Source organism: Trachurus trachurus, assembly GCF_905171665.1.
Source record: "Trachurus trachurus genome assembly, chromosome: 20".
Taxonomy (NCBI): domain Eukaryota; kingdom Metazoa; phylum Chordata; class Actinopteri; order Carangiformes; family Carangidae; genus Trachurus; species Trachurus trachurus.
Window position 1 is genome coordinate 24,057,348 of NC_139911.1, and position 27,221 is coordinate 24,084,568.

The 27,221-nt window shown below is 43.4% G+C and overlaps 2 protein-coding genes across 2 annotated transcripts in view; one reads left to right on the top strand and one right to left on the bottom strand.

Moving 5' to 3' along the window:
• The window catches only part of tubb6 (tubulin, beta 6 class V), a 403,096-nt gene that overhangs the window by 36,175 nt on the left and 339,700 nt on the right, over positions 1-27,221 (top strand). The window lies entirely within an intron of this gene.
• Positions 1,326-27,221, bottom strand: part of LOC311003561 (piezo-type mechanosensitive ion channel component 2-like) — an 82,366-nt gene continuing 56,470 nt past the window's right edge. Inside the window, exons 30-55 of the mRNA XM_083995328.1 lie at positions 26,670-26,758; positions 26,503-26,568; positions 26,283-26,410; positions 24,860-24,980; positions 22,712-22,783; positions 22,440-22,606; positions 20,174-20,775; positions 17,603-17,833; positions 17,424-17,525; positions 15,962-16,118; positions 15,668-15,850; positions 14,158-14,335; positions 13,614-13,713; positions 13,384-13,531; positions 13,201-13,288; positions 12,976-13,102; positions 11,467-11,625; positions 9,995-10,142; positions 9,700-9,888; positions 9,491-9,583; positions 5,787-5,953; positions 4,784-4,900; positions 3,326-3,405; positions 2,994-3,204; positions 2,028-2,169; positions 1,326-1,914 (exon numbers count right to left, since the gene is read on the bottom strand). Coding sequence (XP_083851454.1) covers positions 1,813-1,914; positions 2,028-2,169; positions 2,994-3,204; positions 3,326-3,405; positions 4,784-4,900; positions 5,787-5,953; positions 9,491-9,583; positions 9,700-9,888; positions 9,995-10,142; positions 11,467-11,625; positions 12,976-13,102; positions 13,201-13,288; positions 13,384-13,531; positions 13,614-13,713; positions 14,158-14,335; positions 15,668-15,850; positions 15,962-16,118; positions 17,424-17,525; positions 17,603-17,833; positions 20,174-20,775; positions 22,440-22,606; positions 22,712-22,783; positions 24,860-24,980; positions 26,283-26,410; positions 26,503-26,568; positions 26,670-26,758 — 3,967 coding nt within the window. The 3' untranslated portion in view covers positions 1,326-1,812. The remainder of the gene's footprint in view (positions 1,915-2,027; positions 2,170-2,993; positions 3,205-3,325; positions 3,406-4,783; positions 4,901-5,786; positions 5,954-9,490; positions 9,584-9,699; positions 9,889-9,994; positions 10,143-11,466; positions 11,626-12,975; positions 13,103-13,200; positions 13,289-13,383; positions 13,532-13,613; positions 13,714-14,157; positions 14,336-15,667; positions 15,851-15,961; positions 16,119-17,423; positions 17,526-17,602; positions 17,834-20,173; positions 20,776-22,439; positions 22,607-22,711; positions 22,784-24,859; positions 24,981-26,282; positions 26,411-26,502; positions 26,569-26,669; positions 26,759-27,221) is intronic.

Here is a 27,221-nt window from a genome sequence, read left to right on the forward strand (position 1 = left end):
CACAGCCAGGGTTCCCGTAGCTTCCCCAACAAGCACTAGAGAATTTCCAGGGCCAGTTCCATGAAAATCCACGACCGGCATGACGTTGTAGAAACAGGGATCAAGGGCAGTTTTACAATGAGACCTCACAGGCAACAATTAAAAAAGAGAACATCTCATATTCCGGTGATGGTAGACCATGTGTATGTCTCTTGCAGCACTTTTTTTTTAAAAATAATACTGTTCGGTAAAAAAAAAAAAGAAAAATAATACATGCAGACATTTCATCAACAGGTCATTATAATTTAAAGGGATAGTAGCATTTTTTTTAAGTGGGGTTGTATGATCTACAAATAGCCCCTAAGTACTTTAATTGCAGTAGAAGACTCTCTGCACTCCTCCCGTTAGCAACGCCAGCCCATAGCCCTGCCCAGAGATTTTCAACATACAGTGTTGTGAACAGACCCAAAGAAACGGCCTATTTTGGGGCGGTGCGTGGCGCAGTGGTTAAGGCGGCCACCCCATGTAGAGGCTACAGTCCTCAACGCAGGTATTTCGCATTTTGGGGCTTTAATACAAGACGGACATTACATACGAGCAGCATGGAGGTATTTGGATGTTTTTTGGTGTGTCTTTTTGTTATGAAGACAGTTGGTATCCATTTGCAACCGTTATATGGACATGCACTGCTACGACGAGACCCCCTGTAACTCAGAGAAGCCATGGAGGACTCTGAAACTTCTTGAAAAATTTCAATTTTGGGTGAACTATCCCTTTAATTTACAGAACTGTCAGAAAAGTAACTTATTTTCATTACTTTGATGTTGTAAATGTTAATTCGTTGGGTTTTGATTTCAGGCAAATATTCCAGCTATTTCAAGGAGGTATGATGATTTTCTATAGGCACTGTGCATTTCAAGTAGCTACTGTCAGGATGTGATGTGCAGCTGTTGTATTTAGATGTTGATACTGATAATTCAGTCACTCAACACCTCTACCAACAAGTCCTTGGTCTCCTGTGAAGGTTCTGAGTGGACTATGAATCACATGGTTAGAGCTGCAGTAGAGCTGAAGTCTGTTTTCCTGCCTCACCACTAACACCACAGGCTGATGGTAAACACAACTCAACACAGCATAAAGATGAACACTCCCTTAAGCACAAGTTAAAAAAGCCAAATAAGTGAAAACAGCTGTGTTTCTTTTGTTGATTCACACTTCAGTGTTTACAGATGGCGCTCCCTCTTTATGAAGTCTCCTCACACCAACTCCTGTTACGTCTCCAGGGAAACCTGTTCTCACAACGTTAATGATCTGGAGCTGTTTCAGTCCCTTGTTGTTTTCCTGGACACTCTGGCCAGATGTTTTCAAGGAATGTTTCCTAACATGAAAGTCACATTAAATAGTTCCAGGTTTACCAGGAGGTGACATGTCTCTCAAGTCATTAATGATCAATAATCAATACATAATACTTTAATATTCCCATAACACTCTGTGTGGTACTGTCCTGAGATCAGTTCACATTTCATTAGAAGGTTCCTGTCACCTTCAGCTCCATCCTTCAGCAGTTCATACCGCTCTCCTACAGGTAATAATCCACAGATGTTAAATTAACATCCAGAAATGTTCAGAAACTCCTGAAATGATCAGTTTGTTGAATCCTTCAGGTCCAACACCACTCACAGTTCCTCTGTCCTTCACAGTGATGTGTAGAAGAACCACTCCTGTGGGTTCCCTGTGTGACATTTAAATAATGCTGAGGGAGCCGCCTGCGAATCAGGTCTGTGGTGACGTAATAAACAATGTCTGTGATCAGGAAGGTGATGATCAATAAGCTCAGCGTCGCGTCCATTTGATCAGAGTCTCTGGTGATCGATACAGAAAGATCAGTTTGGCATAAAGCTCCTCCTCCAGCTCCAGCTCACCCGTCTCCCTCACCTGAAACAGGAAAACTGTCTCAGAAAAAATCCAATCAAGTAATCAAAAATTAAACAGCCAATCACATGAGATCATCAAAATCAGATGACCAATAAAGATAATCAAAGTTTTACCAGGAAGATGTCGGTGCAGAGTTTGAGGATGCGGTCGACACACGGCAGCTCCTCAAACATGATGGAGTGACTGATCCCGCTGAAGAACTCTCTGACAAACTTCCCTATGACCAGCACCACCGAGGCGTACAGTCCCATGATGCTGCACAAGAGGTCAATCATCAATTAATCACCAATCAATACTTGACTTGTTACTGATTCTACTTTTAGTGTAACTACTATCACTTCCCTTACAACCACTGTCTGGTAGTGGTGTCACGATTCTCCAAATCCTCGATTCGATTTGATTTTCGATTTTAGGGTCACGATTCGATTCTCGATTCTCGGTTCTCGGTTCTTATCTTACAGCACAGAGGCCTATATTCCATTTTCAGACTAGTCTAGTCTACAATCATTGGTTTTATTCATCAAATTTTATACAGAAAATCTTATTTCAAAAGATGGGCTACATATGCAATTTCCATAATGTATCACATTAGGCACTAATGGTCAAATTTAAATAATTTATTTACAATATAAAGGTAACAATCTTGTTCCCCAATTTTACCAAGAATGCCCCCAAAAATCATGATCCAGGGGCCAAAATTGCCCCCAAGGTTTCGAAACAAATATCCGTACGTTTTCATAATTTTATTTTCATTAATTTACCGTCGCATCTCATTATTCTTCCTGATGTAAACAAGATGATACGTGAGAGTCATGTGACAGACAGCGGGGCAGTGCTGCGGGGGGGGGCATCTTTGACTTCGATGCTTGAGAACATGACGTAATTTCAATCGATTTCGATAAAAAAATGGAAATCGTGACACCCCTACTGTCTGGTACCTCTGTTACTGCAGTACTACTAGCTTGAAGTTTCAAGGTACGTTATTTTCCTTCCAACATGCAGACTGAAATTTGAACTAAACACAACAAATAGAAAGAGAACAACAGAATAAATGAAGCTGTACAGTGATCATTAATTACCCGTATCCGGCCAGGAAGCCCAGACTTGGAGGACTGACTTTATCGCTGAACACAAAGAGCTGAAGCCCCGCCTCCCTCCTCTCAGTCAGTGGTGCACCCACAAGATGCACCACGCTGGCGGCTGGTTGGTTGACGATCCACCACTCCTGGATCTCTCTGCTCTGATTGGTCGACCTCTCTAGGGCCAGCAGAATGTCCTTGTAGTGGTCATCTGGTTGGACGAGAGAAGAGAGAGACGACTGGACTATCAACACATAGAAACAACTCTTTAAACTGACACATATCATCAATGTTTCCACTGAAGTGAATATTCAATCATATAAATATGAAACCTGTATAAAGCTGTTCAATGGGTTTGGCGTTGGAATCGCTGGGAGCTCGCATGAAACATGGAAACACTTCCTGTATCACCCTGGAAACAAACAAACACAACACGTCACAATTCATTCTTCTAAATACACGATTCCCAGTTAGTGTCTTTTGGAGGAGAACAGACCACACAGCAGGTACAGTACTGTAAGCATGCAGATGAGGATGTGATTAATGCTTCAGAGTCAATGGCATTTTCTTCTGTGTTTCTCAGCCCTGTAATGCACAAGTAATCCAGTAATTGACAACCTGGGCTTTCAGAATATTCATTCTGCAGTGGTGTCATATGAAGGTAGACAAAGCTATATGATCAGAAAAAGAAAGGAAAATAAAAAATGGAAAATAAATGTCACATATATTTGTTGGAAACACACAGACAATTATTATAAACTTCTTTTTAGACACTATAAGTGTTCTTTGAGGTCTTGTGGATTAGGGGGAAACGAATAAGGGTTCTAACTATGATACAGATGATATGATTTACATTATTTACAAAAATGCCCCACTGGCCTGGCATTAAAACAGTGTGTGTCTGTGATGAGGCAGAGAGCCACATCACAGCTCTGACATCTCCATTTGGTGCACGGGTGTTTTTGTCTTGTTTCCTGCAGTGAACAAACTTTCTCCTTCCATCGAGCCCCATGTCTGGGTCTTAGCTTGAGTAAAATGTGGAAATGGTAATCTACGTAACCATCTTGATGTAAATGAACTCTCCTTGGCCCATCCTGTGATGGGGAAGGAGTCTCCTGTTGGACATGGATGTTTGAGGACTACTCTGCTTCTGGGTGAGCTACAGACACAGTGGACTCTTTGAAGAGGCTGAAGTGTCCCGCTTTTTTAATAAAAAAATAATTACATCGTGAAAGAGTGAAACAATACCCCGCCATCGTACTGGAGAGAACCGACCTCAGGGAGTTCATGACCTGGCTGACACCAGGATACAGTAGTTCTACACACACCCAGCTACACCTTCTCATCCAAATATGGTTTCTCTGGTTATGGAACCAAGATGGCAGCGCTAACTGGACAACTCAAGGCTTTGAAATGCAGTTCACAGACTCCTGCAGCCTGACGCGTCAGGATTAAAAACCTCTGGGGGAGGATGAGGATGAGGATGAGGAGCAGGATAAGACACTGCTTTATACAGACGGGATGTGGCTGAGTAGAATTTATGACAAGGATGACTTTATCGGCTGGTTGAGACAATGGGACATCTGATTGGCTGCTGCTTGGTGGAAGAGGGAGAGAATGAGAGAAATAAAGATCTGAACTCAGGGTCAGCTTCATTACAACTAACTAACAGAAATGAACCAGGGGAACGTTCAAGTCAACTGGTGTTCTCTTTGTGTTCATCCACTTGTCAGGCTGAATTCAAGAGGAAACCAGTTTTAGACCCCCCCCCCCTCCACCCTTGTACTCACACAGGAAGTGTCCTTGTCCCATTCAGCAGCTCGATCAGCTCCAGACGAGTCTGATCGTCCAGGTAGGTCACATGTTTACCTGATGCAAGCTCCGCCTTCGCCCCCAGACTCAGGTTCCTGTTTCAAAGAGATTCAGTCTGTTCACTTCATTTTTGATTGATTGATTGATTAGTAAAGTAAAACTTCTCCACTCTGGACAGTCCAATAACTTCTACTAATGCTGTCGGTATAGAAGTATAGAAGCAGTGTAAGTAATGCTGCGTTCACATGGAGTCCGGTAAACGGCAAATGCCGCTGGACGGAACGGTAAAAACAAACAAACTGTCGGACGGCACGGCACAACGGCAAGACGCGTCACCATGTTGCTATGGCAACGTCAACATACTCGTACTCACACGTCACGTTCGGTTGAGGATACCGTCGTGGCAGACTGGAAATGTTAAAATATTTGAACTCGGGACGGCATTGCCATTTGCCGTTGCCGTGCACGGTAGTTTTTGTCGTGCTCCCCCAAGTTTTACCGTCGTTCTCTCGTCCACTGACATGGAGTCCAGCATTGGATTGGATTGTACTTTATTGTCCCAAAGGGAAATTTGTTTTGGGCTCGGAGCCACTGCATACACAAGACAATACATACAAGACATCCATACAAAATACTTTCACACCTTTAACACGCATTCAAAACAGTGAAGGGTGCTTCCACTCTATTACAAATAGGTCAGTAAAAACAGTCTGTAGAACTGATCAGATCAGCAGCTCTTAAAGTGCTGTGTGCGCTGTGGTTCAACAGAGAAAAACTAAACCAATAAAATAAAACCAACAATACATAAATAAACTAGAGTGCTACATGCCATCTGCCGTTTACCGGACTCCATGTGAACGCAGCATAAGTCTAACTACTAATACTGCACTTTCTAATAATACTGCTATTTGTACAACTGTCAGTTCTACCTATAAGTATTAGTGCTGATTGATAATTGATAATTGTGGAGGACTGACTGACCTCTGAATTGTCCAGGACAGGGTGAGAGGGAAGTGGTCCAGGTTGAGGACCTGGCTCAGGTACTCCCTGCTGGGGGGACTGATGGTCCACAGAGAGTTACTGCTGCCCTGCAGCTCGGCAACAGTCACATCCTCATGACGGTACGCCTCCAGGAACTGCAAGGCACTCTGGGAAACACACGCAACAGAGTTAGAGTAAAACTTACAACCAGGAAGAAGAGATATGTGCTTTGATATTAATCTGTGTAAATGTAACTGTACTGTATATGAAAACAAAGCTTTGAAACACAACATGATTTTATCCATTTCACCCATTTTATCTTGATGGCTATTACTGTTGTGATTATTTTTATTTTATTGTTGTCTTGTACTGTTGACTACAGTATATACTGCAAATCAAATTTCCCCTTGAGGGACAATAAATACAGTAATGTCATATAGGCGAAATGAAGGAATGAGAAATTAAAGTACATGTGACAATGCAAATAATCAGGAGTATGGAACAACATAAAAGTGAACGTGTGACAGAATGATATGGGATATGTGTGAGAACAGCTGCTTATTTGAGAGTTTGACTGAAACAGAAGGGAACTACCCGTCAGGGGTGTAGTCAGTGATGACAGTAGCAAGTGAGGCCACGCCCCCATTCCGGTGAAAACAAACTGCTGGCTTTGACTGGCGACAAATGCAAATCCCGCCATAGTCCCGTCTTGATTTCGCCTATCTAACATTAAATTAGCTATATCACGTCGTTATATCGAAAAAATTAAAGAGTCAGGGAATGTATGTCCATACAGCCTACTGGAGAATGAGCCCACTCAGCGGCGAGAGGTGTAGTATATAATGCTGAGTGAAACATGTGAATCAACTGCCACCGTAGTGCAGTGGTTACAACAGTCATCTCAAGGGGAGCGTACCTATGTTCCCCGGGTCCTATGTTCCCTGATGGGGGATAGGACCCTCCTTTTGAAAAAGGGTCCTATGTTCCCCGTTTTTCCCAAAAAGGGTCCTATGTTCCCCGTTTTTCCCAAAAAGGGTCCTATGTTTCCCGTTTTTCCCAAAAAGGGTCCTATGTTCCCCGTTTTTCCCAAAAAGGGTCCTATGTTCCCCGGTTGCAATACATACTGGGGAACATAGGACCCTTTTTCTAAAAAAGGGTCCTATGTTTCCCACTGTTGCTGGTCGATGGACTCTCTCTACTTATCTGGACTCTATCTATCTGGCCTGTCTAGCCTCTACCTGGTCTTTTTACTAAACTTAACCAACTCCTGTCTTCATTGCCTAAGCCCAACCAATGGGACAATTCCACTTTTTGCTCAAAGTCACAACTCAACTCTCATTCAGAAATAGGCCAAAATCTGCAAAGTCACAACTCGACTTCCAGGTATGGGACCAAAAATTGCATGTTCCCTGGGTCCTTTTGGGGAAAAGCGGGGAACATAGGACCATTTTTTAGAAAAAGGGCGGTCGCCCCTCCTGAATGGTTTACCACACAAGCCCATGGACTAGCCAGGTCCCACGGCTTCAGGCCATTTTGTCCATTCTTCATAAGGCCTGAAGCCATAAATCTCTTCTTTTCCTGTCCCACTCTCTTAAGGGGAGTAGGGAAAATCTTATGTTAGGTTCTTTTAAGTTGTTCAATGAACAATATACCACACAACAACTCTTTGGCATTGTGGTTTTTTATATTAGCTCCTCTGGAACACTGAGGACTTCTCCTTTGTTTTCACCGGCGAAGGGGCGTGGCCTTTTAAGTGACGTAGGGTTACTGTCTTCTACGTGTATTACTCCACCTCCTCTTTGAGGTAGCTAGTCTTTGACCTGGCTGGTTGTCAGGTTGAGCAGAGAGGTCAGCCTGTTCAACTGGTTCAGCTGTGGACTGTGGCTGTCCCAAGGAAATGCCTGTGAATTCTACCTGTGACCAGCATCTTCTCCAGCTTCAAGGTTAACAAGGAGCTGGTTAGTAACGGTGGTGAGGCAGAGACTGTTGCCACAACACACCCATGATGAGGACGGAGCAGCCAGCATTAAATTTTCAAATGCTTGATGCCAGTGAATCCAGGGAACCAGCAGCTCCAGGAAGAGAGAGGAGGGAAGGAAATCTCCTTAGTCTAGACACCTTCCAGCTGTTTAACAGCAAAGGAAGGACAGTGAAGCGGTGCACACGTAGAAACATCTAAGTGTGCACCTTGATGGTGAACTGGACTGGTCCCTGAACACTGATGCCACCAGCAGCTTAGGGCAGAACTGGATCTTTTTCCAGAGCCTGCAGTGAAATGCTGCATGTTTTATTAATCAGTATCGGCCAGTGTCCTTTTTCATTCTGTAGTCAGCTGGCTCAGCTTCATGTCTGATCCCACACAAGGAGTCTGAGCAGCACAGACCATGGATGGACGGATGCTTGCATAGATCGTACAACACAGGACCACTAAACCTCTGACTATCAAAAAATAATTACAAACAGCTACAATCATAAAGATATTTTTTGGCCTTTTTTGGCCTTTATGTGATAAGACAGAGGAGAGAGACAGGAAAGCAGGGAGAGAGACTGGGGGAATGACATGAGCTAAAGATTGTCTCGGCCGGTACGTATGTGTATATGTGTGTACGTATATACAGTATTATGAAAAACCTTGTTTAACATGGGAACAGAAAGCCGTGTCCCTGTCATGTTGTATCTATCTATCTATCTACGTATCTATCTACGTATCTATCTATCTATCTATCTATCTATCTATCTATCTATCTATCTATCTATCTATCTATCTATCTATCTATCTATCTATCTATCTATCTATCTATCTATCTATCTTTTTTTTATTCTCTTTTATGTATTTCTTGTTTAAAGCCCCAGTATGTAACTTATTTGGCTTTTTATTAGCAAAAATCAAATCTGTCTTTCATAAATCCGTATTTCACTGAAGTGGAATCACAGCTGCATACAAATGAAAGCTTTCTGGTACCTTAGAATGAGTTGTTATAAGTCGTTACAAATACATAAGTGGGCGACGCACCGAACCGAGGCGGCCATGTTGCATCGCCATTTTTTACGTTGAGTGGCAGCGTGACCGTACGTAACCACGGAAACTCAGCGGAGCTGTGGGCTCGGCCTGTTAAAACTGTCACCACTGTGTAGTGTGAGGAAGGACGGAGGCACTGGTGTTGCATTCAGGTGCAGTCAGGCAGACGGCCGTCGGCAAACCAACCGGATGTCATTTTACTCCACCAGAGAAAGACGGTAAAACAATACCACATCACCATGACAACATATTGTCACCTGTATTGTTTTGCCTCGTGCTGGCGGACCACTTGTTTACATAGAAGCTTGTTTATCCTGTTACATGCAGCGTCTGTTGTCTGTCTGACGTCTGCCCCATTTCACCTGAATGCAACATCAAGAATACGTTCAGATATGCAACCGCACCGCTAGATGGGGGGAATTCCTACATACTATACCTTTAATGTCTTGGTATATGTATGTGTGTATGTTTATATATGTGTTTATGTGAATATGTCCATATGTTTGTATACATTTATGTTTCCTGTCTGCAGTGACAGACACATGTTGATGTGCACCTGCTTTCCAATAAAAAGAAAAAGATAAAAGAATTGTTTTTGAATGATGATTTCATTGAGGTTGAAGTGAAGTGTCAAACAACCTAAACTGAACTGAGACCTCCCTCTGGATCACACAGCCCTACTTACAGGTTTGTAGCTGTAGGAGCTGGTGAAGGAGCTGAAGTCTTCCTCAGTCAGATCTTTGAGCTGATTCTGCTGGGCACTCATGGTGAAGATGGGCTGTTAACAACAACATGTTATAGTAAAATTAACACTGCTAATGCTATCACTAATACTGATCAATATGTTCTAGTAGTGTTAATATCAATCCTGCTGGTTCTCCTGGTCTGTCTCACCTGGAAGCCTCCTAGTGTGATGGTCAGAGAGACGTCGAGGGGACGGTTGACCACTCCGGCCACAGATTTAATGAGTGACATGAAGAGCAGTGGAAACCAGACGATACAGATCAGTAACAGAACTATGAGGCCGCCCATCCCATACTTCACAACCCGCTTCTTCTTCTGACCCCGAGGCTGAGGGTACCTCTGTACACAAAAACACACAAACACACGCATTTAAACACACACATTTCATCTGACCCACAGCCACAGTGACACAAATGCAACTATAAACACACAGATGGAGTCACACCTTCTCAGACTCCCTCCAGCACTTTAAGACGAAGCAGTGGGCATAGACGTCCTCTACACAAATCCAGGAGGACAGAGACAAGGTGGTGTCTGTCCACACCCAGTCCATCACGGCCCGCAGTTCTGTCAGGAACGGAACCAGACGGAAACTACAGAAGTAAAGAAAAAGGCAGAGAGACAGAGAGAGTAACACATGCAAGGGAGGCAAGGAACTCTGGGAACGTTAATTGGTTAAAGTAATATTTCAACATTTTGGCAAATTCGCCTATTGCCATAATCTCTATAGTCATAGCAGTAGGTTTGTTACCTTTAACTGTCGGTGCAAGCTGTTATTCGATCGGCGGGGCAGAGACATGAGCTGCTCAGCTAACGCAACGGAGGTATTTCTGGCTTTCCCTCATAAAACACAGCAAATACACAATCCAACAACTCCAAAACGCTCTGGTGGAGAAGTTGTGACCTGCACATTCACCACGCTATGAGATAATAACAGAACGTTACCAGACAGAGTTGTTTTAGAGGTAAATTTGTAGCCGGAACTACATTCCAGACACGGCTGCTGGGCGGAGTGATTTCAAAAGCGCAAGTAGTTCTATGTATTTGCTTCATGTGTCGTAATGTTACATAATTATACGTTATTATTTCATAGCGTGGTGAATGTGCAGGTCACAACTTGTCCACCAGAGCGTTTTGGAGTTGTTGGATTGTGTATTTGATGAGTTTTATGAGGGAAACCCGGAAATACCATGAGGCTCCGTAGCGTTAGCTAAGCAGCTTGTGTCTCTGCCCCGCCAAACTAAAAACAGCTTGCACCGACAGTTACAGTAAAGGTAATGAACCCACTCCTAACTGTGCGTTCACACCAAAAGCGTCGGGAGGGCCAGCAGCATGGTCAGCAGACTCTCTCAACGCTCTGTTCACAGCCTGCCAGCTCCAGCGGCCAGCGGCCAAAGGAGGAGGACTTTCAAGCAGCGCGGAAGATGTGTCCACTCAGGCACTCTCAATTTCTCTCGCTGTGAGGCTGCAATTGGTTGCCGCGGCTCCTCATTTGCATAAAGTTGAACCTCTCTCAAATCTCAACTCTCTCGACACTCCGACACGCGTCGACGCTGAAGACTGTAGGCAATGGGCGAATTTGCCAAAATGTTGAAATATCTCTTTAATCTACTAGTAAACTAGTATTATTAGCCTTTGTGTGAAGCCAGGCTAACACTTGCCCCATGCTTCCAACCTCAGCTAAAACTAGGCTAATACTTTCTTCAAACTTCCAGTATAAGCACCATAGTTTCTCTACTTGCTTCCAGTCACTGTGCTGAGCTTTGTGGAGTGTGTGTGTGTGTGTGTGTGTGTGTGTGTGTGTGTGTGTGTGTGTGTGTGTGTGTGTGTGTGTGTGTGTGTGTGTGTGTGTGTGTGTGTGTGTGTGTGTGTGTGTGTGTGTGCTTGGGTTGGGCTGATGGATTGATGGTGACTCACCCCTGAAACAGGAAAAGGTTGAGGTAGTTGTAGCTCTTTGTCAAGAAGTTTCCCAGAACTCGTGTTGGGTAACCAGATCGAATCTGATAGGCCGACAGACCGAAGTAGACGCACTTCACAAAGTACCAGAGCTGAGCCACCAGGTTCTGATTGAAACGCCTGGAAGAACAACACAGTCAGTGTAATGATGTGGGGACCTGGATGTTTAACACAGCTTGACTTGGATTGATCCACAAAAAATTATGTTACCAACTTAATTAAGATAAGTGATCCAGTGAATTGTTTTGTTCAGGGCCAATTCTAATGCTGATTAGCAATTTAGGCAGCTGATGATCACCAACATTTTAAGCTAATAGGGCCTACACCTCGACAAAACTACTGCCACATGAAGTAGGCTAAATAAACAGGATATATAACATCAACTCCTCTCTGTATAAACTCATACAGCTCAACCATTCAGACTTCAGTGTGCATGGGCTACAAATCATGAAGTAACCAATCTGTGGGTGATGATAGACAAGGACAGGCAGCTGCATCTGAGCCCAAGTAGAGCATTTGAAAATCAAACCCTGCAACTCGGCAGGATAATTAGAATATAGAAGAAGAAGAAGAATTATAATAAGATGGTGCTGACATTAGATAAAGAGCTGTCTATATTGTTAAAGGGATACACCAAATTTTTTTTGTCCGTGTCTTGCCTCACTCCCGAGTCCATGACCAGCAGATAGACACCATCCTTTCGACTGTGCGTACAGTAACAAGGGAGAGCCCGTATCGCCTGTAATTAGCTTAGCTCAAATGCTGGAAGTGTATCGGTAGTGCCTCCGTCATCAGAGAAACTCTTTAACTCTAAACGGACCGATCTTCGTCTCAGAGCTGACAAAACTCTCCGGTAAGGCATCTTGAGCGGTCAAATGCCGGTAACGGGACGAGATCGGTCAAAACGGAGGGTTCAAGCAAAGACGGTTTATTTTGGTTCAAGCTAGCTACATCGAGGGTAGGTTAGCTTCCTGTTTCAATGTAAAAGCACAAATTCTATCGTCATGGTTTTCTGTATGTAAAGGGCAACGGGTGTTTTATTTTGTGAAAGTAACCCGAAGTGCGTTGGTCACAACGGCTAGCTTGAGTAGCGCCGAATTCGTCCGAACAAAATTGGAAACGGCTGGTATTTAGACAAATTAACGACACACTGCTGATCTAAACGGCTACTTTCTCACCTAAACATGTTTGAAATGTTGATAAAGTGATATATTTACAGAGTTTAGAGCTAAAATGAAATCAGCTTCTGACTGCTGATTTTGGCTGGGGTAGGAAGCAGGCTAACACCTATGCACTTCCAGCGTTTGAGCTAAGCTAATTACGGGCGATACGGCTCTATCTCCCTTGTGACTGCACGCACAGTCGAAAGGATGGTGTCTGTCTGCTGGTCATGGACTCAGGAGTGAGGCAAGACACGGAAAATAAATGTTGGCGTATCACTTTAAAGGATGGCGGGTAAAGTTGAGTTACCTCTCAGTGACGGTCGGCAGGATAAAAAACATCCAGAAGTGAATCCCAAAAACCAGAATCACCTGGAACACCAACTTCCCCAATACTGTCTTCCTCAAGTACAGTGCTCTGTCTATCACCATGGTACCTGCAGAGACACACACAAACAGTGAGACAGGTGAACAGAGGAGCAGATAGACAGTGAACAGGTAAACCAGCAGAGTCAGACAGGTTCTGTAGACGTACCAAACTGAATCAAGACCATCACCAAGAACGCTTCAGGAACTTGATCTTCTGAGAGGGAGGATGTGATATCAGCAGCTGCAGAGTGTTTCTGGAAATCATTAGAATAAAATAATTAGTCCACAGTGGTGAATTAAGCTGCAGCTGAAAGAGAAATGTAAACAAGGTCGGTGAATGAGGTTTTACCCCGAAGGCCCAGAAGCCGAAGACGATGATGATGAAGTCGACCGTGTCGGCGAGGAACATGAGGACGTAGACGTCTGTGACGGCGCTGTATTCTGGTTGGACCAGAGCTCTGAAGAACTGACAGACTGGACGGTACACAGACATACACCTGAGAGACAGAGTGGGGGGGTTAGTAGGGTTTGTCAACACAAGGAGGATTCACTGGTGGGTTTGTGTTTGTGTTACAACACCTGCTGACGGAGTACTTCTTGGCTCTGATGGAGAAGTGTCTCAGTTTTTCCAGCAGCAGATCAACCCTGCTGAGCTGCTGAGGTCTGGAACTCACACTGCCTGGAAACAGTGAAAAACATCAGCATTATGTTCATTTAGAATGTTCCTCCATTATTAAACTCCTCTGCAAAGTGAGTTCTGCCCTTTGATAAAGAAGACTGACATTTTGATAAATCAGATCAGTGTGACTCACCAGCTCAGACTTGAACTTTAGAATAAACAACACAGCAGTTTGTTAGAATGTAGATGAAGGTAGATGACGGTGCAGTGTCTCTGTTCTTCAGCTAATGTGATTTCTGATTTATTGAAATGGATTGGACTGGCAAGAATACAAACAACCCTTCTGAGACGACCTCCAGCAGCTCTGCTTGGAAACAGACTTAATCAGACTGATGGAAAACGTTCCCTGATAGAGTGTTGGTCCAGTTGTTACGGTGGACTCTACAGACTGGACTCACAGACCCCCCTCAGACAGTCCAAACCCTGATGTGGTGTTGATGGTACCTGCAGGCGACCGCTGCTGGGTGGAGCTGGATTGGGTTCTTCTGCCTCGCCGCCGCAGCGTTCCGGTGGGATCGGACACATCCATGGAAGCGGTGCCGTCTGTGGAACTGGCCTGGTTGTCATTGTGACTGAGCGCGTCCGTCTCAGTGGTAACAGTCTGGTCCCAGAGTCCATGACACTGCAGAGACAAGGGAGAGTGGAGTTGGCAGTGATTGGCCAAATGAATGTATAATTAGTTAATAAAAAAATGTGGAAGGTGATATCTGAGGGCGTATTCACACCAGGAAAGTCTGATAGTTCACTTGCTTTTTTTTTTTTTTTTACTTGGTGCGGTTCATATTCACATTGAATTTTTTCACAAGTGACGCCAACTTTGTAAACAAAAGTACATGTGTCCCACAGTCCCTCAGTCATTGGATGAAAATTATTGGTTGGATCTTGCATAAAAAGTACACAGTGGGGGTCATGCATGCATTTCACGGACAAAGACACGCAAATGGCTACAGAGGAGAGCCTTCATCAAACTATACGATTACAGCAGCAGGCTTCATCAGCAGAGCACAGATCAGGTTGGCTACCAAGTTGGGTTGCTCAACCATGTGATGAATCCTCTTGACTGGTGTCACTGCCTTACATACAATAATAATGTATATAGAAGCCTATAATAGGCCATCAGGCTTTATAACACATATGTAGCCTCCAGACCTATGCTTTCTAGCTGACCATATTTTTAATGAATGAATGTTGTGTGTGTGCCTAGAGTATTTATCTGTCTATTTTTATATTGTGTATTTGCCTTTTATTGTTGTGTGGTGCTGGGACAAACAAATTTCCTTCCTTGGGGGATTAATAAAGTAAATTCAATTCAATTCAATTCAATTCAATTCAATTCAATTCAATTCAATTCAATTCAATTCAATATTATAATAATAATGTTGTGTTTAATGTTTAATGTAATAATGTTTTCTCACAACAACGGAAGCCTGTTAAATCCAAAACACAGGTGCTTGGATTTTGCATTTGGTTTGGAAAAAGTTCAGATTGCAGTCACACCACAAACAAATCGTACCAGGGTTTGTTTCAGACTCTGATAAGGCAAGGCAATATTACTGTACTTGTATAGCCCATTTTTACAAACAGTTTGTCTCAAAGACTCTGCTGCGGACCAGACAAGGAGGTGGTGGTGGTCTTGGTTCACTTGTTTGGTCCGCACAAGAGTTCAGTGGTTTTAATTCACACCTACTCAGAAGGTCTGCACCAAGGAAAAAGTCTGTTTCCAGTGAACTAAAGAAGCCTGGTGTGAATACACCCTGAGTTAGAATAATCCTTTCAACTTCTTTGTCTCACTCTGATGTGTATGTCTAATGTTTTTGAGAAGCAGGCTACATATTAAATTGCTCAGGCAGTTGAAGAAGCTGAGATGATTAAGGTGGTGAAGACCAATGGATGGACCGATGTATGAGTTACTTACAACTGGAGTCAAAACAACAGGTGATTTATTGTTGTGTACCTTGAGTGTGGCTCTGTGATAGAACAAAGTGAGAAGCTGCAGCAGGTCGTACAGGACGTAGCCTTCCTTCTTCTCCACTCCGAGGATGTTTGGGGGGTGGAATGGTTTGGAGCGGTCCACCTCCAGCTTCTGGTTGAACGGAAAGAAACCGAACTGGAAGAAATACTTAATGACGATGGTGACCTGAAGAGACAGACACACAGACAGACACACACACAGACGGCTCAAACTTCAACCGACCAGGCAGACATTTGACTAATATATAGTTATTTAAATTAGAGGAGTGGTGGGAACCTCAGTGTAGATTATGGCCGTCATCCAGAAGGTCTTATTGGGTCGAGGGACGGAGAGCGTTGCCCAGAGAAACACCAGGACAGGAAGTACCAGTGTGAGACAGCTGGCTGACACCATGTGGTTCAGCACAATGACCAGGTAGCAGACTGTCTCTGACCTGGGGGAGACATGTGCATGGGATGTCAGTGCTGACAACTTGCCGTCTTTGAATCTTTATACCTGTCACTTTCATCTCAGTCTGTTTAACTGATGTTTACTGACATTCACTCTGTCACCCAAACACATCATCTTCACAGAGAGATACACTATCCTCTGTGTGGAAGGATAAAAGTGTCATTTGCATAGAGCAGGGGTCTCACAGCCCCTTTCCCAGCAGCTCGCCAAAGGATAAATGAATCATATATACATTTGAGAACTTGATTGGTCACTCTGCAAACCTGCACCTTATATTTAGGATTTTCCCTGCCTATAGAGAAGCTTAGCGGAAACAGGAAGTAACCCTCCCCACGGGGCCTCAATTCGGAAAAAATCTCCATGTGAACGGGAGTCAAAATTTTAAAAATTTAAATATTTAAAACATCGTGTTTCATGCCAAGAAATCAGCAGTTTGTTGTAAAACTATTATAAAATAAAATTCCGAAATATCCGTAACCAGAAAGACTACAGGTCACGTAGGTGACGTCACACACCACATGCCGCCCTTTCCCGTGTCAGTTGGTGACGTATCTTTTTATGGGACACCCAATCTTGTACTGTAGTCCGTAGAGCGGTTTTCACACAAAATTAATTCTTCTGTTGCTGTTTTACGACAAACTGCTGTTTTCTTGTCATGAAATGTGATGTTTTAAATAGGTTAAGGTCATGTATTTTTCTCATGACACAATTCAATTAGTTCATGAAATTAAATTTTGACTTCCATTCACTTACATGGAGATTTTTTCCGAATTGAGGTCCCATTGCGAACTTCTCTCCCGCTTCCACTTAGGCTCTCTATGGCATGTCATGCACGGTCACAACCAAAGCGACACTGTAGCGGCACACATACGGTGCGTCACGCCTGTTTTTTCGTGCATGTCTCAGTCTCAACTTGACACTACACCGGTTATATTCATATCCCGGTTCCCTGTCCAGCTGTGTCTCCCCTACTGACTTGTATCATCAGAACAGACATGTCCTGTGATTTTCAGCCTCCTTTCATATTTAAAAGAGGGGGGACAATATCTGACAGTAATAATTTCAGCTATCAGGATAATAGGGGCCAAAAACATACTATTTTCATGAAGAGTGGGGAATGTAAAGAATGAAAAAAATGAATGTTACAAAACACACAAAAACATTTTCATTTTATAAAAGTAGCTCTCAGAGGAAAAAAAGGTTGGAAAACCCTGGCATAGCGTGACAAAGGAGCACAGCTGAGGAAATGGTAGGTGTGGTGTGAATGATGCAGTGGAGCAGAGTTTACCTGGCTGCAAGGATGTTATAGAGGGCGTAGCACAGCTGGAGCAGCTGGGACTGGGTACGGTAGAACCGGTCCGATACCTCCAGCTCCTCGTCGTAGAAAGTCCTGAAGCGGAGGAGGAGCGCAGTGTGAGGCACTGACGGGTGGCATGTGATCAATGTCTGTGACTCACCTGCCCTCACCTGTTCTTCAGCAGCTCGCTGGCCGTCAGCTCCTGAGTGCGAGACACCGGTGGACAGGAAACGGAGGCGGAGTCAGACAGGAAGGTGCTCCTCTCCCCCGGAGGCTGAACCAGCAGCGGCTTCCTAAATCCTTTTCTCACCTCCCCCCTCCTCCTCCTCCTCCTGTGTTCGTCCTCATCTGACTCCTCCTCCTCCTCCTCTTCCTCCTCAGGGTCCAGCCCAAGAGTCAAGCTGTAGGATAAACCTATGTAATTAGCTAAGTAACAGAGTGCTGTTTCCAAAAACCTCCAACATGACAGTCATTGGACATCATCTATAGAGCCATCAATAGAATCATATGTTACCCAGGGGGCAAAATTCCAGTTTTTTGGAAAACAGACACGGAGCGTTGTAAAAGGTTTGACACCAGAAATGATATCTAGGAACTTCAAGGATTAAAACCTGGGTGGACAACCCGGTCAACTAGCTGCTGGAAAGCTACAGGGGACAAAACCCCTTTCTTGGGTCATTATGCTGGCAAAATTATGTAAATGCAAATATTTAGGTACTACTAGGGATGGGTATTGATAAGAATTTAGCGATTCTGATTCCATTATCGATATTGCTTATCGATTCGATTCCTTATCGATTCTCTTATCGATTCTCATTGGGTGAGGGAATAAAAGAGAAATGGGTTTGTTTGCATTAATGCAGTGGTTCCCAACCTTTTTTGGCTCATGACCCCTTTTGACATCACAAATTTCTGGTGACCCTCATTCAAGATGATCTTGATTTATATTCAAGAAAGTGAATGTATAAAGAAAATCGTTGTTTAAGATTGTGAAAAATAATTAGTTTATTTAATTATTTTTTTTAATCAATTACTAGACATTTAAGGCGATCCCATTTGAATTCCAGGCGACCCCACATGGGGTCCCAACCCCAAGGTTGACAACACTGCATTAATGGCTCTAACATTAAAAAAGTAGACAGGACCGACCTGCCTGGACAGGTTAACACTAGACCACTGTGGCTGTGGGGCAGCTGTGCTCACAGGAGGAATTTAACAATGTTTCCATTACATGGTTTTTATGCATCTGTATCTTCTCACTAGTTATTGTTTTCATAATGTTCGTTTTTTATGTGGAGTGAGCGAGCGAAAGAGAGAGAGCGCGCGAGAGAAAAGACACAGGGCGCACCGTTTCACGTGGCTACGACGAAACCTGAAAGGAAGTGGTTAGAATAAAGAGAGAAAAACAGAAAGAATAGACATGTAGCCTGTTCAGGAGACGTTGTCCTGTCCTCACGACGTGAGAGAGGGAGGACCGCGGTGGCTCACAGGTTTAGTGATGAGGAAACGTCACTGTCAGCTGCATCTGTCAGCAGCTCCGCTCCACGCAGACACGCCACTAACTTTATTTTGTGAGAACAAACGGTGACATGTGGATATAAACACTAAGCACCCCCATTTATAATGAAGATTGATTTTAACGTAACGTCATTAATCAATTAATGCGCGAGTTTCTGAACCAAACGGAATCGATAAGGGAATCGTTAAAGCAGACACGCATACGATTCCAAGAATTGATCCAAGTTGGAACCGGTTCCGAAGAGGAACCGGTTTTCGATACCCATCCCTAGGTACTACAATGGCATTAATAGTCATACAACTATAAGATTTGGCAGAGAGTATCTTGACACATAGAGGGAGGCATGAAAAAAAGATTCTAGGGTTTGTTGCAACTCAATTTTAAGATATCACCCTCAACATCCTAAAAAAGACAAAAAAAAGTACTGTTCGCCTGACAAATTCTCATGAAAATTATTATTTTTCAGCACTTTATGGAGAATATGTATACCTAACATGTATATAGAAACCTTCCTTAATTCATAAGCTTCCATTTGAGTCCAAGATAGCCTTTCTATCTCAAAAGCCCCACTTGCTGTGGCCAACGGTCTTCTCTATCTATCTGTTCACTTTGGGGAGACCAGAAATAGAATGTTTTCTGATCATGTCAGTTAACATGTAGTTTTTCACAATAGGTGTTGCATTGACAGCCTGTAGCTTTCCAGTAGCTAGTAGAAAGGCTATCTTGGACTCAAATGGAAGCTTATGAATTAAGGAAGTTTTCTATATACATGTTAGGCATAGATATTCTCCATAAAGTGCTGAAAAATAATCATTTTCATGAGAATTTGTCAGGCAAACAGTACTTTTTTTTTTAAATCTTTTTTGGGATGTTGAGGGTGATATCTTAAAATTGAGTTGCAACAAACCCCAGAATCTTTTTTTCATGCCTCCCCCTATGTGTCAAGATACTCTCTGCCAAATGTTATAGTTGTATGACTATTTATGCCATTGTAGTACCTAAATATTTGCATTTACATAATTTTGCCAGCATAATTACCCAAGAAAGGGGTTTTGGCCCCTGTAGCTTTCCAGCAGATAGTTGACCGGGTTGTCCACCCAGGTTTTAATCCTTGAAGTTCCTAGATATCATTTCTGGTGTCAAACCTTTTACAACGCTCCGTGTCTTTTTTTTGCTTTGCCCCCGGGGTATATTTATGATAGTAATATGTTGCTTCACCAACCTTTCTGTCCTGGTGATATTTTCTTCTTCTGAGACTGATGATGAAGATGAAGTTGAAGATGAAGACGGGACTCTTGCCATCCTGGACAGTCTGGGTCGTGCTCTTTGACTGGTTTTAGTCACCATGTGTACCACTGCTGGATCATCTTCTACTAGTACTGTCTCTTCATCATGAAGACCATCTGCTGGTGACTGTGTTTCAGGTGGATCTCTTCCTGAAACAGTTTCTGAACAGGTTTTACATCGACAGTCACTTCCTAAATCTGCACCTGATGGTGCTCCGGTTGGTTCACATGGATCATCTCCTGAAAGCTTCCCAGCATGTCGATCTGCCGGACCTTCTACTTCTAATTGCAGTTCTGAATCTGGTCCAGTATTTGGAACCTCTAGATCATTGTTTCCTGACACTGGTTCCTCTTCTGGACTTCCTGCTTCTTCCTCTGAACCAGTCATGACTCCCTCTTCTTCCTCCTCCCTTCCTCTCGCTGCTGAAACCTGCCACTCTTCCTCGTTGGTGCTGTAGTCCAGGCCAGACTCTCTGGAGGTTTTCATGATCTGTTCTTGGTAGTAAACGCTGATTGCTTTTCTGGTGGGCAAATTCCCCTAAACCAAACAAAAAGCAAAAACAAACATGAAACACATCTACAATCTTTGTTGCAGTTCTAACACTGGGTCCGTTTCAGAAAGCGAGATTAGTGGAAACTCTGAGTATGTTGAGCCTGAGAGGAGGGAAACTCTGAGTTTTCTGTTTCAGAGAGCAGGATCAGCGTAATGCTGAGTCAGTAACGTGAGGTTGATGCCGCTGAGCGTGGAGCAGGAAGCAGAGACATTGTGTAATTTAGTGAATGACGTCGTGGACGTGGAAGTGAAACTTATTTAAAGGCCGTTAAAGAGCGGATCATTACAGTAGAGCCTGTTGGAGGATTTATTACCTCTATGACAGATAGAGCTGTTTCATCACACATCGTGTATAGGCCATAATTCATTATAACCGGAGCAGATTTTATTTTAATTTTTTGTCATTCGATTTTTCACCAACGGCAGCTTTTTAAAGGTTTTTTTTTTTTTTTTTTTTACATTGGAGACAATGTGTGAAGTTTGCATGTTCTCCCTGTGCATGCGTGGGTTCTCTCCGGGTACTCCGGCTTCCTCCCACAGACCAAAGACATGCAGGTTAGGTTAATTGGTGACTCTCATTGCCCATAGGTGTGAATGAGAGTGTGAATGGTTGTCTGTCTATATATGTTAGCCCTGCGATAGACTGGCGACCTGTCCAGGATGTACCCCACCTCTCGCCCGAAGTCAGCTGAGATAGGCTCCAGCTCACCCGTGACCCTAGTGCAGGATAAGTGGTATAGAAAATGAATGAACATTGGAGACAGTGAACGCAGCAGCGAGACAGCGGCTTGTCGGACTCGGGCTGTACAGCAGAGACGAGACGGTGCAGGTTTTCATGTGGGACAGTGCCAGTAGAAATTGTTGAAGATACAGTAAACCTCTGTCGGCCTCTCGGTGTAGCAACTATTCAGCAATTACTGTAAATGAAACAATCGCCAAATAATACAAGAATGAAGTAAACTAAATGTCTTAGGCTACTGTTTGATTTGAAGTAGATACAGCTGAACAAATCAATAGATATCAAATTAAAATGGAAATTTTTAAGAGGCCACAGATTACACAACCACATAGACTACTCTTTTATATATAATCATGAGAAAATGCATTGCTGAGCAAAGTCCATGGTTATACCTTGGATTCGAACCCGTTCTGACTGCGTAAAAGGCAGACGCGCTACCGAGTGAGCTACGTAACAACATGGCATTTTATCCATCAATATGTTTTTGTCCCATTGTCAGAGTTCTTTAGAGAACACACTGCACTGTTTTCCACGTCAGCTCACGCGGTTTCGGCTGAATCTGATGTTTTTTGATGTGTTCATACTCCACATACGCCATCATTAAACTCTCCAGTTGGGTCGGAGTGAAATTCGCGGCTCTGTTTCTTTCTTTCTGTCATTGTGAATCGTATCATCTGTGCTCCACTGATGATGGCTTCTTGTGCTCACGGTGAACGTGCCTCCCTCAGGCTCAACATACTCAGGGTTGATTGAACTAATTCTGATCAGCTGTTCTGAAACCGAAAACTCAGAGTTTTCCAGCTCAGGCTCAATCAACCCTGAGCTCGGGATTTGACTCAGAGTTTGTTGAGCCTGCTTCCTGAAACTGACCCCTGGGCAATGTTTAGTCCTGTTGTGTTTGGTTGTTTACCTGTTTGGCCTGCTGTGTTAACATACAACGCTCGATGCGGAGGACAGTGGATATGTCGATGTGTTCCTGAGACAAGCTGCTGAGCCAGCCAGTCAGAGAGTCCAGCAGAGCCGACAGCAGCACCCAACAGAACCGCAGCGTGTTGGAGAAGCGATGGAACACGGTTTCTGAAACACACAACATCACCTCAGGATATCTGTTCCTAATGTTCACCTGTCAACGCAACTGCTGAGATGTTTTCATTTGAGGTGGCTGAATCTGAAACCTCCTACCTGGCCCCTCTTCTGGCTCCTCCTCCTCTCCATCGTCCTCCATCTCCTCCGTCACTTCTATCAGACCAGGTGCTGAAGAGAAGGAGTCACAGGAAGCTGGTTGGATCAGGTTACACTGATATGCAGATGACACATTACTCTACATTTACACACATAAAAACTCAAGAGAATCTGTCTCACTTACACATTATCGTCTTCTAAAGCTGATTAGTGGGTAGTCCTGAGCTGTGGTAGAGCTAGACCAGGGGTTGGCTCAGGGGCCACAATGAGTTTTTAAATTTGACAACCGGGTCACTGGGCCAGTAACAGATGGATGGAGTGTTTGCGTGAACTAGGGATGTCACGATTACTTGTTTTCACAATTAATCACGGTAGAAAACGCCACAATTAATTTATCGCAAAGATTCCTAAATACTGTCACTTTCCAGGGCTCCAGACTGCGACTAAATGGTCGCATTTTGCGGCTAAAATTTGATACAATGCGAGTAAATTTTTCATCTACTCGCGCATGTGCGACCAGTAAATTTGCAGATTTTCTTTTTTATGACCACTGTGATTGGTTAATGTGTGGATCTTGGAGGAGACGTCTTTCCACAGCAGAGCTCCATGTGAAACAGCAGGAGACACACAGACCGGCGACCCGCGGGTGTGTGTGCGCAGAACGTCACCTGCATTATTTTTTTTCGATGGCTCGCTACAAACCTTAAACATCCCATAATATGCTCGCGCTCTCAGCAGCGGTACTCAAATCGTCACAAGGCAACGAAGCAGGTTGACTCGCGCTGCAGACTAGGCTCCCATACGGAAATGATTTATTGATTGATTGTTGATCGATAGATTTTTTAATTTTTTTGGGGCCGTGTGGGGAGTCCGTGCACATGTGGCTCAGTCAGGGACAGGTCAACAGACAAGGACGCCAACAAGGGCTGACCTACACAGGCACCTCATCCCCCAAGGGAGGGGGGGGGGGGGGGGGGGGGTCTGTTCTAGGATGAGCTTCCCACAAGTGGTGTGTCTACTTGTTCTGTTCTTGGTCAGTGTAGCCTAAACATTAACTTTATATTTTCAATATTTAAACTGTTGCACAATAAAATGTGAATTTAAAACATTATAGTTTCTGCATTTATGCAGTATTTATCAGTAATACAGTGAAAATTAGAGGAAATGTGAAAATTTACTTTGCAAGTCGATTTCGGTGTGCGCCCTTAAATTTTCTGATTGCGCTCCTAAAATTTTAAGTAAGGGGCCACTGTGCTCCTAGTCAAAAAAGTTAGTCTGGAGCCCTGCTTTCCAAAAAATATTATGTCGGAACAGATGTAAATGCACAGATACTGGTCCATTTACCTAATGTAACATTGAATCGGTAGGAATTTAAAAGTTTGCGTGCCATTTGTAAATAAAAAAACAAACAAAAAACGATTAAAATAAACTTAAACAATTGGTATAGATGACAATTAATGACTTGAATAATTCAAACACTTCTCCTGGGGAATATAATTGGTCCTTTATTAACGTTTGTGTAAATAATTAGCATTGCAATTATTCAGACTACATTTGATTTTACACATACACAGTGTTGTGAAATTAATTAACGCATAATAATCGTGATAATCGTAATACCGTGATTATTTCTCTGACAATAATCGTACCAAGAAAATCTACAATCGTGACATCCCTAGCGTGAACTAATATAATGTAAAAGCTATTACCTAAAAGTAAAAGAAAACCTACATTCAAATGACAGTGGGAGCAGTGTTGTTGGTCATCCTAACCCTGCATCAAAGTTTGCAGTCTTTGCTATAATTTGGCCCATGGGCCTTAGTTTGTCCATGCCCGAGCTAGAGTCTAAGCAGAGGGGCAACACATTCTCCAGTTTATCAAGAAGAACTGATTACAAAGGGCAATATATCCCTATGAATATGAATTAAATTGGATGTGTAGACAAAGAGTCTTCCTAACCCAACAGTGCTCATTCAGATGACTAATGATGCAAGGATGATGTAATAATGCTCCTCCTCCTCCTCCTCCTCCTCCTCCTCCTCAGCCTGATGTGGTCCACTCCCCATGTCTGTATACGTTTCTTTTACTGATTCTTTTGCTCTGTTCATGTTATTATCTGATGTTGGTGTGAAACCAGCTCGTCCTCACCTCCTTTCTTCTCCTCCTTCGTGCTCCTTCGCTCAGAAGACGTCTTCTTCCACAGTTTCTTCTGGTTGTTGCGCGCTCTCATGGCTGTTCTGGAGTCAGTGATCCAGGCGTGGTAGACAAACTGACGGCAGAGATCAACAATCAGTTCTCTGGCTGATTCTCCTCAATGTATTGAAATGAGGACATTCTCTCTCTCTGACCTACTGACATCTTTCAACTGTTCTACAACATCTTTTCATTATCACCATCACTAAAAGACTAGGGCCAGTATTCATAAATTATCTTAAGACTAAAAGTACCTCTTTACTTTCCATTTTAGGAGAAACTCATTTTTAAAACTAACGGGTGTTATATACTACAAGTAACTGACAGCCCTCAAGCCTGGCATAAATTAGAGCTAGTGGAGAAGACTCCTATCTAATAAGACAAAGCTGAATAACTTGAAACTATAATGTTTCCATCATGCTTCTTGTTCTACATCCACAGGAGGAAACTTTTACCAGTCCAGTTAATCATGTTGTTGTTTTCACCATGTCACTTATGTATCTCTTGTCATTTATCTGCGTTAAGTTTTGATATTGTTAAAGTATTATTGTCTAAAGCAGTTTGAGGGAGGGATGATGACATCACAGAGGCAGAATCAGAGAATGAGATTTATTTAAAGGTCCAGTGTGTAAAATGGGGACCTTCAAAATATGTTTTCTCTTTAAGATATTTGGCTTGCAACTGCAATCTACAGCAGTCTACAGTTGCATGTTAGGTGTGATCACTGCACATCTCTGAGTCTATAACACCTTTGTTTTATTTATTTCTACTCCGATGCTGTGAACATTGGTCTGAGAGAGAGACAAACACAAACCTGTCTCTGCCTGTTCTGTATGTGTGTGTGTATGTATGATATGGACTCATTTACTGTAATAAAGTGATGAAAATTCAAAAAAGAAAAGAAAAAAAAGATATTAGGCTTGGTGTTTGGTGCAGTATACAATAAAGAATACAAATATAATAGTAACATACTGCAACAGTCCAAAAGATAAATACGCCCACATATCAGGCTAGGAATATCATCATTATAGGGACAAGGCCACTGGGCCTTCAGTGTCACAAAAGGGATAGTTCAACATTTTGGCAAATTAGTCCATTGCCATAATCCCTATAGTCATAGCAGTAGGTTTGTTACCTTTAATTGCCGGTGCAAGCTATTTTTAGAACGATGGAGCAGAGCCGTGAGCTGCTCAGAGCTACGCTACGGAGGCTAATGGGATTTCTTGGTTTCTCTCGTCAAACTCATCAAATACACAATCCAACAACTCCACAACGCTCTGGTGGACAAGTTGTGACCTGCACATTCACCACGCTATGAGATAATAACAGAAGGTTAGTTGTTTTGGAGGTGGTGTGAGGAGCTCAGCTACAGTCTCACCTGGAAGGCTGATTTCTCAGGAACCTCCTCCTCCTCCTCCTTCTTCCCATGTTCCTCCTTCTTCTCCTCTTCCTCCTCCTCTTCCTCACTGTCCGTCTCAAACAGGTAGTAGTCTCCGCTCCTCACCACTGCAGGCAGACACAGTTACACAGAGAGACCACTTAGTGAAAGTGAAGCAGTCTGACAGCTGAGTGATGATGTCAGAGGTCACGTGACTCACTGGAGGCGTGGTTGACCCAGGGTCTCCACCACTCCTTCTGCTGCTGACCCTTCTTGTTCTCCTGACCTGCAAAGAAAACACTGATGAGGTAGAAGCCCACAGAATTCCTCGATTGACAGCTGTGCATCACAGCCTGTTACCATGACAGCGGACGTGTGTTCACGGACCGTCAGTGTGGGATCTGTCTTGGGTCAAACTCATCATTTTCTCTTTTCCTCTGCGAAATTTCTGCTGTCGCGATTTGATCCTCTCCATCCTGAAGGAAATACAGAGACAGGGAATAAGTCTGGGTCAGACCGGTCCAGGTCTGGGTGGGTGTGTCAGGTCAGAACAAAGTCCATGCAAGTCCATTATCAACTGGTCCAGGAGTTGATTGATAAGTATGAATCCAGGTCCAAGTCTTACTGAGTCACGGGAGTGAGTCTGATCTTGGTCTCTGGTCTCAAGACAATTTTATTCTAACCTGAAACCTGTCTCAGACTTGATCCTGAATACTGTCTCCCTCCTGAGACAGTCTTAGTCCTGTTTTGACGGACTCATCTTCTTGAGGTGCTTTTGACTTTGACTTGGTGGTTGGTATCTTGGTGTTGTGCTGTCTTGAGGCTCGTACTATGAGGCAGTATTTGAGGATATCAACGTATAACTTCATAGGATTACATCAAAACCTGTCAACAGCCAAACTACCGACCAATCAGATCACTGGAAAAACATTCCTACAG